The sequence below is a fragment of the Onychomys torridus genome, chromosome 12, assembly GCF_903995425.1.
Source record: "Onychomys torridus chromosome 12, mOncTor1.1, whole genome shotgun sequence".
In the NCBI taxonomy this organism is placed as follows: Eukaryota; Metazoa; Chordata; class Mammalia; order Rodentia; family Cricetidae; genus Onychomys; species Onychomys torridus.
The window spans coordinates 65,082,039-65,094,135 of record NC_050454.1 but is presented as its reverse complement, the minus strand read 5'-3'; the positions used below and the strand labels follow the sequence as shown (position 1 = coordinate 65,094,135).

The 12,097-nt window shown below is 38.6% G+C and overlaps 1 protein-coding gene across 5 annotated transcripts in view; it reads left to right on the top strand.

The window, feature by feature from the left end:
- Positions 1-11,358, top strand: part of Grik1 (glutamate ionotropic receptor kainate type subunit 1) — a 404,890-nt gene extending 393,532 nt beyond the window's left edge. For 2 of the 5 annotated variants that reach the window (XM_036203400.1, XM_036203399.1), the window contains 2 exons: positions 10,374-10,460; positions 10,905-11,358. In XM_036203400.1, coding sequence (XP_036059293.1) covers positions 10,374-10,460; positions 10,905-11,060 — 243 coding nt within the window. In that variant the 3' untranslated portion in view covers positions 11,061-11,358. The remainder of the gene's footprint in view (positions 1-10,373; positions 10,461-10,904) is intronic. The other 3 variants (XM_036203403.1, XM_036203401.1, XM_036203406.1) reach the window with 2 other exon arrangements.
- Positions 11,359-12,097: the final 739 nt, after the last annotated feature.

Below are 12,097 nucleotides of genomic sequence, written 5' to 3'. Positions count from 1 at the left end.
AATCTAAGCACTAGTTTATGGATGTAATTGGACCCAATAAATAACTGATTTTTTTTATGAATTGACTCAGACTAAAAATAGAGCCACCAATTCTAAAAGAGAGAGACAGAGGTGATATATTTAGCATTCAAAATTCAATGGTCTCTTTATATGTATACTCAGAGAAAAAAATGCATATCTTTTAAGACAGAAACTTCATGATATTCAACTGATAATCTCTACATTTTCTGGTAAAACATGGAGCTATCCCTATTCAAAATTGTCAAGTAAGTAATTTGTTGCTGCTTTGGGACTTCATAGGCTTTTCTACACTTCCCTTCTTTTATCCATCCTTCAGACAACCAGTTCTTGTTGCTATGGAAATAACTGCAAAGACCACATTGACCTCCACAGGGTCCATTGCATTTCAAGTGAAATTTAGAACAAAAACCATCAGACTGTATTTATATCATTAGTTCAGAGAATTTAGTGTAAATCACCATCATCTGGGGGAGTAATTTGCAGTTCCTACCCTCGAGCTCCATATGTTCACTTTTGTGGACACAGCCAGGAATCTGCATGCTTAGTAAAGCCTGGGAAAGAATATTTAAAAATAGTTATATGCATTAGTTTCCATTAAAGTTAGCTTGGATGGGTCAATTTTCTCCAAAATTATGTCATACACATGAGTTTTGAACTCTCTTGAATGGTAGGAATTTTTTAAATAATTTTTCTTACATGAATTATTTTGCAATAATCCTGAGTATAGTTGCTTTACTTTAAAACACCTGGCACATATGGGTTTTTAAAAAAACTACCTTGAACATAACAGTTTTGTCAAGCTAGATGGTAATCATGAATTGTTGTAAAACAGTAGCAAGTTGTGGGTTTTATTTTTTAGAATGTGATTAAAGTCAGGTAGAAAGGTCTTAAAAGACTGAACAAAGATATCAACAATAATAACAATGTTATGCTAATTTGTTTCTTCATAAGTCTGTCAGTCAACTACTCCAAAGAGGGAAAAATAATAAAGCTTCATATTGTACTTTGCTCAGACTAAAATTATAAATTGAATTTTAACATGTTTTAGCGGAACTATATAAGAAATATGAAATCAACTGGATTTTTATGATTATGAACTTATGCAAGGAAAATCATTTCCAAAAGGCCTCACTGTATTTGACAAGCATCATATCATACTCTTTATGAGCTACAATGCAATACCACAATGAATTTCAATTAATTTCCAAGCACATGGTGTTTACCCTGCAAGGTCTGTTTACTAGTAAGCCTGAATAACATGTAAAAGCAAGAGGAAAGGATGCCTTCTTTCCATACTGCTTTCTGTCCATGCAGTTGTTGCAAATAGCATCACTAATTAACCCCTCGCAGAGAGGAAAGAGCCTCTGATGGCTGCTGACATCCTCGTAGCTCACCTATGGGAACCATGTCACTGTGCTTCTCACATCTGTGGAATTCACGTCCAGATTACAGGAATTAAAACCATTTCAGCTTTTAAAATCCCTTCCAGAGAAAGTGGTAACACGGAGAAAAAGGTCCTTCCTTAAAATTTCAAAGAATTTCTATTTACAATTACTAGAGCATTCTGGGAATAGCAAGTCAACACGCAGTTGCACATCTGCGTGTTTTAATACCTTGCCAAACCTGAACTTTGTTAATGAAAGGGCAAATTCAATGAATGACTTACACTACCTAATAAAGGACATCATCCTCACAATGTATGTAGAGCAAAAATAATAACGAAGACCTAACGGATGGGGTAAAGTTACTGTGCTTCCCAAAACAAGACAGTTCAATAAACTTAACCAGAATTGTCTTTCTTCCCAATTTTTTAACTGAATGCCATTTTCAAATTTAAAAATACTCATATATAAAATGATCAGCTTATAAACAGTAGTTTTCCCTGATCTGGTCCTTGAGTCTTTTACAATCACAGGGATGAAGAAACTCCTGTCCACAAGAAGTCTTCCCAAGCCTGACACCTTTTCTGTAGCTCCATTTTTTTTCTTTTTGATATGATTAACTTATTTAACAAATGACGCAGAAGCCTGTTATTTTTTGTGTTGGTGGGAAGACTGCCCTTGCTTAGAAACCCAAACATTATGATCAGAAAAATAAGGAGACATTTAGTATTCATATAGAAATGCCTGCATCAATGTACAAATAATGCTGTCTTAAAAGCCCAACTCTAAAAGTCCTGTGTGACCCAACAGACAGGAGTCTTGAAAATTAAAATAATTTAGTCCTTCATACTGCTGCTAAATGGCCATGTGGCTCCAAGCAAGTGAATTTGCTTCCCTTGACCTCTATTTTCTCAACTTTAGAAAGATGGAATTTGAGGTTACCATCTCACCACAACAGTTTTTAAATATACTAGAAAAGCAGAAAGGAAATCAAACAACAAAAGTGGTATGAAAATAAAACACTTCTCTGTATGTGTTTTAAGATGGCTGTGTGCTTGTGTTGAAAACATTTAAATTTTTAACATGGTAAGTAGGATTGCATTGCCCTGCCAGTACTTCAAAGAAAGGCCTCCTGTGGATAGAGAAAATAATCCAATCAACCAACACAGCATCAAGAGGTGAGGGGATGCCCATACAGTCAATCATATGCAAATTGTTCTAAGCAGTGATTATTGCAGAAGTGGGATCATTCTCAACTGGGATGAAATCAACACACACAAACACACACACACACACACACACACACACACACACACACACACACACAGAGCAAAAAGGAGACATGTACATACAAAGTTCTTGGAAGTGGAGAATTGATTGCACACTAATTGGGAAAGGAGAAATAAACAGGTCTGGACACAGGGTCCCCAGTCTGAAAGCAGAACCTATCTAAGAATGCTGGGAAAGACCGTCCAACTGGGTGGGTAGCATGCATCTGATTCCCATTATCTTGCCTTCCCCCATATTTGGTTCATCAAATTAGAGAGGAGTCAATCTTTCGGCGTTTGAGTGCCAAGCTGACTTTTCAAATTTGTGACACAGCAGAGCTCTTGGAACATAGCTTTTAACTGCAGGATCCAGATATTTCATTTAATAAATCAACTGTCCCAATTCAAACAGCTTATAAATAGCAGGAATTCAAACCCAGAGACTGGAGGGATATAAACAATGCTGCTTTCCTATCTCATTTAGCTTCCCGTACCCAGTTTTCACCACAAGGGAAAAGAGAGCACTAATGGGAAACTCCAAATGCTTAGATTTCTACTTGAATTTATTTTTTAAGTTTTATTTAAAATTTTCTTTGCTATTTTACATACCAACCACAGCTCCCCCTCTCTCTCCTCCTCTCTACTTGAATTTCCAGAGTTCATTCCCAACTCAGGACAGTACGAAAAAAATGGCAATCTCAAAAGAGGTCTAAGGGATTGGTGAAAAGAAATACCTTCATAAGCTTAACTAGGGATAGCCCAGGAAGTGGTAAGATTTATAGAGAAATCTTCCATCTGTGTCTAGAATGGCAGGAAAACAGTATATAGGTAATGAGCCTATAGAGGCCTTCAAAAAGTCTTTCTCAAACTCACACCAAAAACAATACAAAAAAAATGCCTTTTCTCAGAAAAACAAAAGGCTAGTGGAAGGGTTTAGAGAATCATAGCAGGGTAGTAAACTTGAAGTTAAGTGAAAAGACACATAACGCACAGACCCTTGAGAGACCATTGAAACCATGGGCATCTCAGGTGACTTAGCAGAGATGGAGTGATGTCCATGAACTGACAGATGGCACACCGGTGAAAGCCAAAGACACAGAGAGCACTCAGAGAAGAGTGGCTCCCACACCCCCTGGACCCCTCTCCTAACTGCAGATGGCAGGGGGATAAAGAGGGAGGCCTGAGTCAGCAGATCCTTTAACCAAAAGAAAGCCTTTCCAACCAAAAGTGGATCTCCTTGATCTGACAAGTACCAAGAGTGAATATAGCTGAGTTCTGTTTTGTGGGAGCTTTTTTTGTTTTTGTTTCTGTTTTGAATGGAATCACATTTTTAAAAAACACAACTTTTTAACAAGTTAGTTTATATCTTAAGAAAACGCATATCCACTACAATGGACGTAAGCTGGTGCTTCAAAATTAAAGACACCATGAATAAGCATTGTGAGCAATTCAAACCCTGCCTCTAGATCCATGGTAGAGCCAGCCATTCTGTTGAGGAGAGAAAGGCTTTGGACATTGTTTTTATGGCCCTACCTCATCTTTGAAAGGCTTAAAGAAAAACAGTAAAAAACAAAACAAGTCCTCATGAAACAATCACTACAAGATCTCATTCAGCGCTAGAAGCTAGAGAGAAGCTAGAGGGATGAGGAACCAGCTATACTAGCATCTGACACTGATTCCAGAGACAAGAAAGTCACTATTAGGGGCTTATATTTGAGAGCAAGTCCATATCCGTGCCATTTTCAAGCAAAGAGAGTTGCTGATGTGTGTACACTAGGTCTGCATGAAACTCATTCCCACTGCAGAAAATTCCTTTGCTTCTAGTTACAGGGCTGAAGTAGGTCATTCTGTGTCTTCTCTCTATACTTGTCAGTAGCTTTTGTCTAGGGAAGTTCTGTTTGCCCCAAAGTGCCCTTTAGAGGCCATGGATATTCGACTCAAGCATGGTGGGTAGTGAGAGGTAAGGGGCTCCTTCCCTGTTACTCCCCAAACCTAGGACCAGCGTCTCTCATCCCTTAGTTGAACTATTATCCTTAGAAAGCAGACACCAGACAACTATGCCTTCATGAACACATTTTCTGTGTGCTGGGTCCGTAAAGCTTGAAACTGGATCGCTACTGTCAAACTTCTACCATTCAGAACATTTGCTTTTTTCCACATTCTTACAAACACACAGCTATGATAATGAATAGGTTCAAAGACATGGCTATCTTCTAATAGTTCCACAAAGCATATTTAAGAATGAAATGATCCAAATTCTCTCTATGTACGCCTAGCATCCCCAAATCCAGGACAATCCTTACAAAGCTCTCATTACCACTTTAAAAGTGGGAAAAAATATGATTGAGATTCATGGGTAAGGAACACATGTATTAATATCAAAATTCTGCATTGCCTCAGAGTTGCCCCCTCAAGTTCTCAAAGGTTCCCATGAAATCACCCCCAGAGTTAAAAACATAGTGAAGTTACTTGCCCCCCACCTACCTGGCTAGTACATTTTATAGCCCTGGTAGGTAACCTATATGCATAATTTCTTTAAAACTTCGAATACCACCTGGGTTAAGAATGCTGTTCTACAAAATATCTACTACGATGGTAAAATAAGTTTCTAATGCCAACTTTTAAATAATGATAAACCAGAAAGAAGGTCATTGTGCTTCTCGGGTTTGGGGGCAGTCCTCTATGCACTACAGGTTCATGTTTACAGTTTGACAGCCTGGACAGGAAAACTGAGAATTTGGGGGAATGAATTTCTGCAGATGAGTTACCTTAAATCTAGGATCTGAGAAGATGATGATCCTGGTTCCAGATACCGAAAAGGGTGGTGAAATGTGATGCTATAGGAGTAAGAAGAACACACTGGTTAAGTATACATGCCACAGGAAGAAAAGGCAAGAGCTGTGAATTAATTACCTATGAGGGGCCTGTTGAAAGCATCATCAATGGTACAGAGAAATGGTCTAGACAAAGAGGATCTCTGGGTTCAGAGACAGAGTAAGGTCGAAGCCAAACTATGAAATGGGTTTTCAATGCTTATATCTCCTCTACCCCAGCATTCTCAGTATGGATGAGAATCAGCTCCCTCCCTAGCTCTCAGACATAAGCCAATTTATTACCACTGTTCTGGAAACGATTAACATTCAGCCTCTCTGATGCAAGGGCAGGTGCATGAAAGGTAACCCATGGGCTCTGAACAAACTCAGAAAAAGAATGATATCAAGGAAAACGGTACTCAAATTGTTATGAAACACAAGAACTTTACATAAGACAATGCATGCATAACTACTCCCAAAATGGCCCTCATGTGCCTTCCTTTACTACGTGGGGCAGGAGACGTTCAAATTTGTTCTCTGCTCTCAGGTCAGTGGTCATCTAACTAAATGAAGCCTTGGTACAAGTAGGCTCCCAGTCCTCCTGAAGCCTCATGGCAGGACACATGTACATGGTGTTCTTCTGTTCCAGTTCTTTTAAAGATTTTCTGTCTTTAAGCCCATATTAAAGACTCTAAGTTTGCTGGACAGTAGACATCAAGATAAAAAAAAAAAAAAAAAAAAAACATGCTAAGATCGTGAAGTCTCAAACTTTCTCATTTTAAAAGAAAACCCATTGAAACTTTGACTCCGTGGAGCAAGGTAGGAATTTTACCACACTCTGACAAAACTACCACTATTAACAATAATCCCATTGAGACTCAGAAATGTATTCCTTTCATATCTCAAATTTTACTGATAATGGTATTTCCAAAGAAATTTTAAATCACTTCCTGTTAAATTATAGGAAGCCTACAAATACAATGAATGATTCACATTTATAAAATGACAATATTACTAACATCTTTCTTATCAATGTTTAACATGAAAATGCATCAACAATGTCAATGTCACAGAGCACTTCGTGTACTTGAATTAATGGCAAAAACTATACCAACAGAAGAAGTTAATATATTACTGACTAGATGCCTTAGATTACTGGACACAGCTCCTTTTGAAAGTTGTTGGGGAAAATGATAAAATTATGATTATCAAAATTGTTTCCCTAATTATTTGCCTAAATGTACAAATGAACCAAACATCTAAATGTGTAGATGCTAAGTTTACAGGAAGTCAAGCTGATATTAACAGTCTATGTCTATTGATAACCAATATGAATTCCATTCAAGAAAGTCCACACCTTTAATCCCAGCACTTGAGAGGGACAGGCAGGTGGATCTTTGTGAGTTCAGGATTTGCCTGGTCTACAAAGAGAGTTCCAGGACAGCCAGGGCTGTTACTTAGAGAAACCCTGTATCAGAAACCTACCCCCACGCCGCCCCCAAAAAGAAACAAGCAAACAAAGCAAAAACCTAGGTCCTAAAATACTGTAGACTCACATCACATTCTAATTCTGAACTTTCCTTGGCACACTGGGGTGAACATCTCTTCTGGACTATTTTTTGTGTGGGTTTCCCTGACATAGTTTGATGAGCAAAACAACGTGAACATCTGAAAAATGATTTGTGTCATCCAGTACTGGGAACTGAACCTCAAGCTTACGCTAGTGCACTACCAATGAGGTACAGCCAGAGCACTAACTCCCACCCCTCCTAGACAAGATTCACACTAATGATCAGAGGTAGAGAGAGAGACTATATATTTGCATTCAGGCTCACTCTAGCACCATGAAATCAAACATCTGGGGCTAATCTAAAGGAGGCGCCATGAAGTCAGCTACTATAAAAAGAAATTCTCCAAAAGGGAAAGTAAGAGAAATTAGAATGCAGGAGAGAGAAGGAAAGGGGATATGGGAGATATGCTTGAAGCAGGAGAAGCAAGAAAGAAGAACGCACTTGGGAAATCAAATCCCCAGGCATGTCATTCTCCCTTTAAAAACCAGGAGTGCTGCAGCTTAAGATGAACTATTTGGGTCTCAGCTAGAATAATTTGTTGCTCAGGTTCCTTTCCTCTAAAAGAGAAGACATGCATACACACACACACACACACACACACACACACACACACACACACAACTCACTTTATCTTTGAACACCAATGACTAACAGCACAAATGACGACACGATTTTGTTACATGTTCATTTACAGATAGATTTTCCTACATCATTCCCATCATAGAAGTCTGTCATAATGTGGTCTTAAACGGCAAGCAACTGTCCTCAGCCTTCATGCCTGTCTCATGTCTAAGCACATATTCTTCCTTCAACACAGTTTTCACAGTGCTACACACATAAGCACCAAGACATGTTATGAATTAGAAAAGGATAGTGATAATAGATATTGAGATTTTCTGGTTTAAATGCGCACAGGATCTATTGTAACTAAAACACAGTCTAAACAACTGAAAGGAATTGTTGCGTGGAAGGACACACAATGGCTTGACTCAAAGAAGCATCCATGTTTTCATTGTGTCCTTCTCTCCGAAACATGAATTAGTCAGTGACTGCCAGAGCTGAAATATCTTCACTACAGTACACAATGGTATTGTAAGAAACCTATTTACAATGTGACAGGGATTACATTATTCTCTCTCTCTCTCTCTCTCTCTCTCTCTCTCTCTCTCTCTCTCTCTCTCTCTCTCTCTCTCACGCACACACACCAGCTCACTGAATTTTCATCATACCTCTGGGAAAGACTCCACTGTAGTGCCATTTTATAAACAAGGAAATTGAGTAAAAGAGAAAATATCTCGCCAGTATAACTAAGTTTCAACCCCAGCATTCTGATGCTAGTGGCCAGTTACAAACTATAAGTCATAGCCATGTAGAGCTATGTTAAAAATGTGAGCACCACCCACCAGCAATAAACAAGCCTAGAGCCAGGACTGTGGCTGCATCTCCACTTCACAAAGCAGTAGAAGACAACTCCTCAGATTCTCTGACTTCAATCACACTGCTGCGAGAGAAGGGTAGTTAGCTGACTGCTTAATGCTTTCTGTCAAAAGTACGATCTAGAGACTTAAACCATCATTTTAAAAAATAATGTTTTCATGGCACTATTAATAGGGGGAAGTTCCTAAAACCCCAAACCCAGAAACAGAAATATAGAAGCTAGAGCAGGCTCTGAGATTAAACAAGGCTGAGAAGCTAATGAATACGACTCCTTCCCATACTTCCTTAACGTGCCACTCCGGGTTGAGCAATGACCTTCACTGGTTCATTTCTTGTGGATGAGAAGGCCTATCATTTATTTGTGCTTGGGCCGAAGGGGACCTTAAAGGTCATCTTTCCTTGCAGCTACATCAAAAATTTGGAAACAGAAAGGTCAACCCCAATATCTTGCCATTTTCTTTTTGACAGTCAGAGACAAAGTGAGAGTCAAAAAGTTTGTGACCGAAGCCAAAGAGACCAATATCACTTATAAAATGATGTATGCTCAATCTCATACTGAAACTAGGGAGCGGGCACTAAGGGTTGGCCAGATTGTTGTATTTTAAGGCAGCCTAAAATTTGGAAGATGATAGTCTTTTAAAGAAAATCATATGGCCGGGCGGTGGTGGCGCACGCCTTTAATCCCAGCACTCGAGAGGCAGAGGCAGGTGGATTTCTGTGAGTTCCAGGCCAGCCTGGGCTACCAAGTGAGTTCCAGGAAAGGCACAAAGCTACACAGAGAAACCCTGTCTCGAAAAACAAACAAAAAAAAAAAAGGAAAGAAAATCATAAATGAAAGTTGGGATAAAAATCTATTACCACCTCTCTACACAAAATAGGTAAGGGAGCATTCGATCAACACTTTTTTTTTGCTGTTTTTCTCATGGAAGCTACATTTTCTAGTTCATTTTTACTGTTTGAATTCAAAATGCTTTGAATAGTTAAATTTAAAACCATGAGAGTTAAAATAAAACCAAGACTATGATTTTGTCAGATATTTTCACGAGGAAAAATTCACAAAACTCTTACAGTGATTTAAAAAATCTAAACAAGGTGATTTCCAGTGAAATCCCTTGGAGTTAGCAGTCCTTATAAATGGGGTTAGACAGTACTAACCCCATTTTGTTTTGACTTAGTATCCCCAATAATAATTATGATCATCTACTTCAGGAGTGAAATAAGGTTCTTATACAACAATGTTTATAAAATCTTTGACATTCCTTTTTCCTTCCTCTTGACCCTCCATTTAAAAGATCATCCTGGAATCAGAAATCCAGGTCTTTGGAAATGATTCATTCTCCTAACAGACACTTGCATTCAGTGAATAGCGACTGTCCCATTTCCCCCTCACCAGCCCCTGGCCATGCTGTGACCACTCTACCTTGTGTTTCTGCACGTTGGACAATTTCAGATATTTCATCTAAGTGGATCCTGCAGTTTTTGTCCTTCTGGGCAGCCTTATCTCACTGGAGAACATTTTCATAGTAACCTTATCAAAAAGTAAAGCTGCCAATCCCTGAAGGCAGAAATGTGTCCATAGAGTTTATCCTGGATAGAAGAAAAGACAGCCAATTATGCTGAATTGGCTGTTGATACAGTGTGCATGCAAATAGACATAGCATATTGTGGTGGAGATCTATATATTTTTTTCTGCATAAGCATAGCATTGTTCTGCCACTCCTCCATCTTCCTTTGTGTAGTACCATTATTTTTGCTGTGCAGTTCAACACTATCATTTTCCATTTCAACCCCAGCTGCATCATTGCTGCCGCCAGAATCTCTGGTTCTTTTTGGAGAAAATATACAATTTAAAATTGTTTTTTTTTTCTTTTTTTTTATCAGAAAGGAAAGTCATCAAGACTTAGATTTTATTTTAGGAACAAAGTAAGGTTTCATGGGAGCAAAAAAGAAAGCCTTGGTGTAGAGAAGGTTTGTTCATTTTCTATAGCATTACTGAAGTGTCGTATGCCTTGATAACCCTATCAATGTTTGGATCATCTCAGTGGGGGAAATGCCTTAATTTAACTCTATTTTGCTGTCTCAGCAAAGGTAAGTTGTCAATTTGAGAGCCTTGAGTTTTGGGGGGGGTTTGTTTTGTTTTGTTTTGTTTTGTTTTCTGAACTGGAAAGTCTATATTGGTGTGTTTGTGAATAAAGTATAGTCTGCTGAGCTAACTTCCTGCCTCAGTTTCCTTAAGTCTAACAGACAGATGGCCAGTGGGTGGAGGAGGAGGTGATGGGAGTTGGCCATTAGCTATGGGCCTGCTTTAAAAACAGTAACTTTTGTCCATCAAATGGTAGGCAAGAAATACAAGTCATGCAGGTGGGTCGTGGGTCCCAGGACGCTGACACTCTCTTATTGTGTGCCCTCTAGTGTCTCTCTTTCAATGCCATCATGGAAGAGCTGGGAATCTCACTCAAGAATCAGAAAAAAATAAAGAAAAAGTCAAGAACTAAGGGCAAATCTTCCTTCACGAGTATTCTTACTTGTCATCAGAGACGAACTCAGAGAAAAGAGACTGTGGCGTGATCCAAGAACATGCCTGTAGGTACCGTCCAAGAAGAAGGCCATGCCACTATTCATATGTGGAAGAAGGATTTCTGAGGAGTAAGAGATGCGTGTCCACATATCTTTATCCACAAGTCCAGTCATGGATAGAGGTAGAAGAAATGCACAATTTTTAAAGCTCACATAAATATTATTCAGAAGTGAAACTGATTCTTTTCAGATGAATTTGTATGCACACTTATTTTGCATTTTCTCTTTTCCCTCAATATATTGCTATGTGTGCTTTCTAAACAATAATAAACAAGTTGATTTTGGTTTTCGTAACCAGTCTGAGCCTCAGTTCGTCCGCATCTCCTCCCCTCATTCCCAGTGGTGAGTGTTGAGTATCACTAGCTATAGAAATTGCTGTTCTGAGGAACCTGTTAAGAAACACAGTCATTCAGGGCTGAATTTCAAAACAATTGCTTTCAGTTTGTAGAAGGTACCTGCTTACTGTAGAAAGGGAAATGGAGCTTATTCACTTCACTAAAAACTTCATCTGAATTAAGTTTTGCAGTTTCAATGATTTTCTTTGTTTCAGATTTAGTCATTTTTTTTTAGAATATTTATCTTTTTATATCTTGTTACAGTAATTTGGAAGGACATGTATAAAATTCTAATATTTAAAGTATATTGAATGCCAGCCTTGCTTTAGAAATACTCAACTCCCTGTTCATTAGTCTTCTGGTTTCATTTTTGTTGCAGTGTGAAAACATGAGGATCACACCAAAAGGGACTTAGGGAAAGAAAGAGTTTACTTGTTTTGTACTTCCAGATCTATTATTGAGGGAATTCAGGGAAGAAACGCAAGCAAGACTTTGGAGAAGAAACCATGGAGGGATGCTGTTGCTGGCTTTCTTGCAGATCCATCCTTAGCTAGCTTTCTTATACTTCCAAGGAATGGTGTCACCCACAGTAGGCTGCACCCTCTTACATCAATTAACAAGACAATCCCCTCAGACACGCTCACAGAACAATCTGATCTGGGAAACAATCACTCAGTTGAAACTATTTCTCAC